General features: G+C 43.0%; 1 protein-coding gene across 1 annotated transcript in view; it reads right to left on the reverse strand.

Annotated features, from left to right (window-relative positions):
- LOC128894818 (titin-like) overlaps positions 1-766 on the reverse strand; it is a gene marked incomplete at its 5' end in the record, with an annotated part of 62,998 nt that overhangs the window by 32,576 nt on the left and 29,656 nt on the right. Inside the window, one exon of the mRNA XM_054156831.1 lies at positions 12-766. This exon is cut by the window's right edge and continues 1,065 nt beyond it. Coding sequence (XP_054012806.1) covers positions 12-766 — 755 coding nt within the window. The remainder of the gene's footprint in view (positions 1-11) is intronic.

A 766-nucleotide genomic window follows, 5' to 3' on the forward strand; every position in this document is an offset into this window, starting at 1 on the left:
CGTTTAATGACCTTCTTCTTGGTGACCTTCCTTGGTTTGCCTTCTTTAGTGACTTCTTCAGTAACAGTAACTTGCTCACGTACTTCCTCCACTTCTGATGGTTTCACGTACTCTGGGGCAGGCAGTGCCTGAATGGTCTCTTCAACTACTTCCTCTACAGGCCCTTCAGTAAGAGTGGTTACCGGCACTTTGCCTTGCTCTTCGACAGTAACTTCTTCAGTTACTTGCTGTTCTTTACCTTTACGTTTGATGACCTTCTTCTTGATGACCTTCTTTGGTTTACCTTCTTTGGTAACTTCTTTAGTGACTGTTAACTGTTCTCGCACCTCTTCCACTTCTGATGGTCTAGCTAATTCTGGAACAGGTAAAGCTTTTATGATTTCGTCAACGACTTCTTCCAGAGGTCCTTCAGTCACTGTTGTGACTGGTTCCTTGCCTTCCTCTTCAACAGTGACAACTTCTGTCACTTGTTGCTTCTTTCCTTTTCGTTTAATGACTTTCTTTTTGGTGGTTTTCTTCGGCTTGCCTTCACTTGTTACTTCTTGTGTGATGGTTACTTGTTCTCGCACTTCCTCCACACTAGATGGTTTGATAGACTCTAGCGTAGGTAGTGGCATCAGTACTTCTTCTACTACTTCTTCTACAGGCCCTTCTGTTACAGTCGTCACTGGGGCTTTTCCCTGTTCCTCAACAGTCACTATTTCAGTTACCTGTTGTTTTCTTCCTTTACGTTTAATAACTTTTTTCTTGGTAGTTTTCTTGGGCT

This window comes from Hylaeus anthracinus, unplaced genomic scaffold (assembly GCF_026225885.1).
Source record: "Hylaeus anthracinus isolate JK02 unplaced genomic scaffold, UHH_iyHylAnth1.0_haploid 4, whole genome shotgun sequence".
In the NCBI taxonomy this organism is placed as follows: Eukaryota; Metazoa; Arthropoda; class Insecta; order Hymenoptera; family Colletidae; genus Hylaeus; species Hylaeus anthracinus.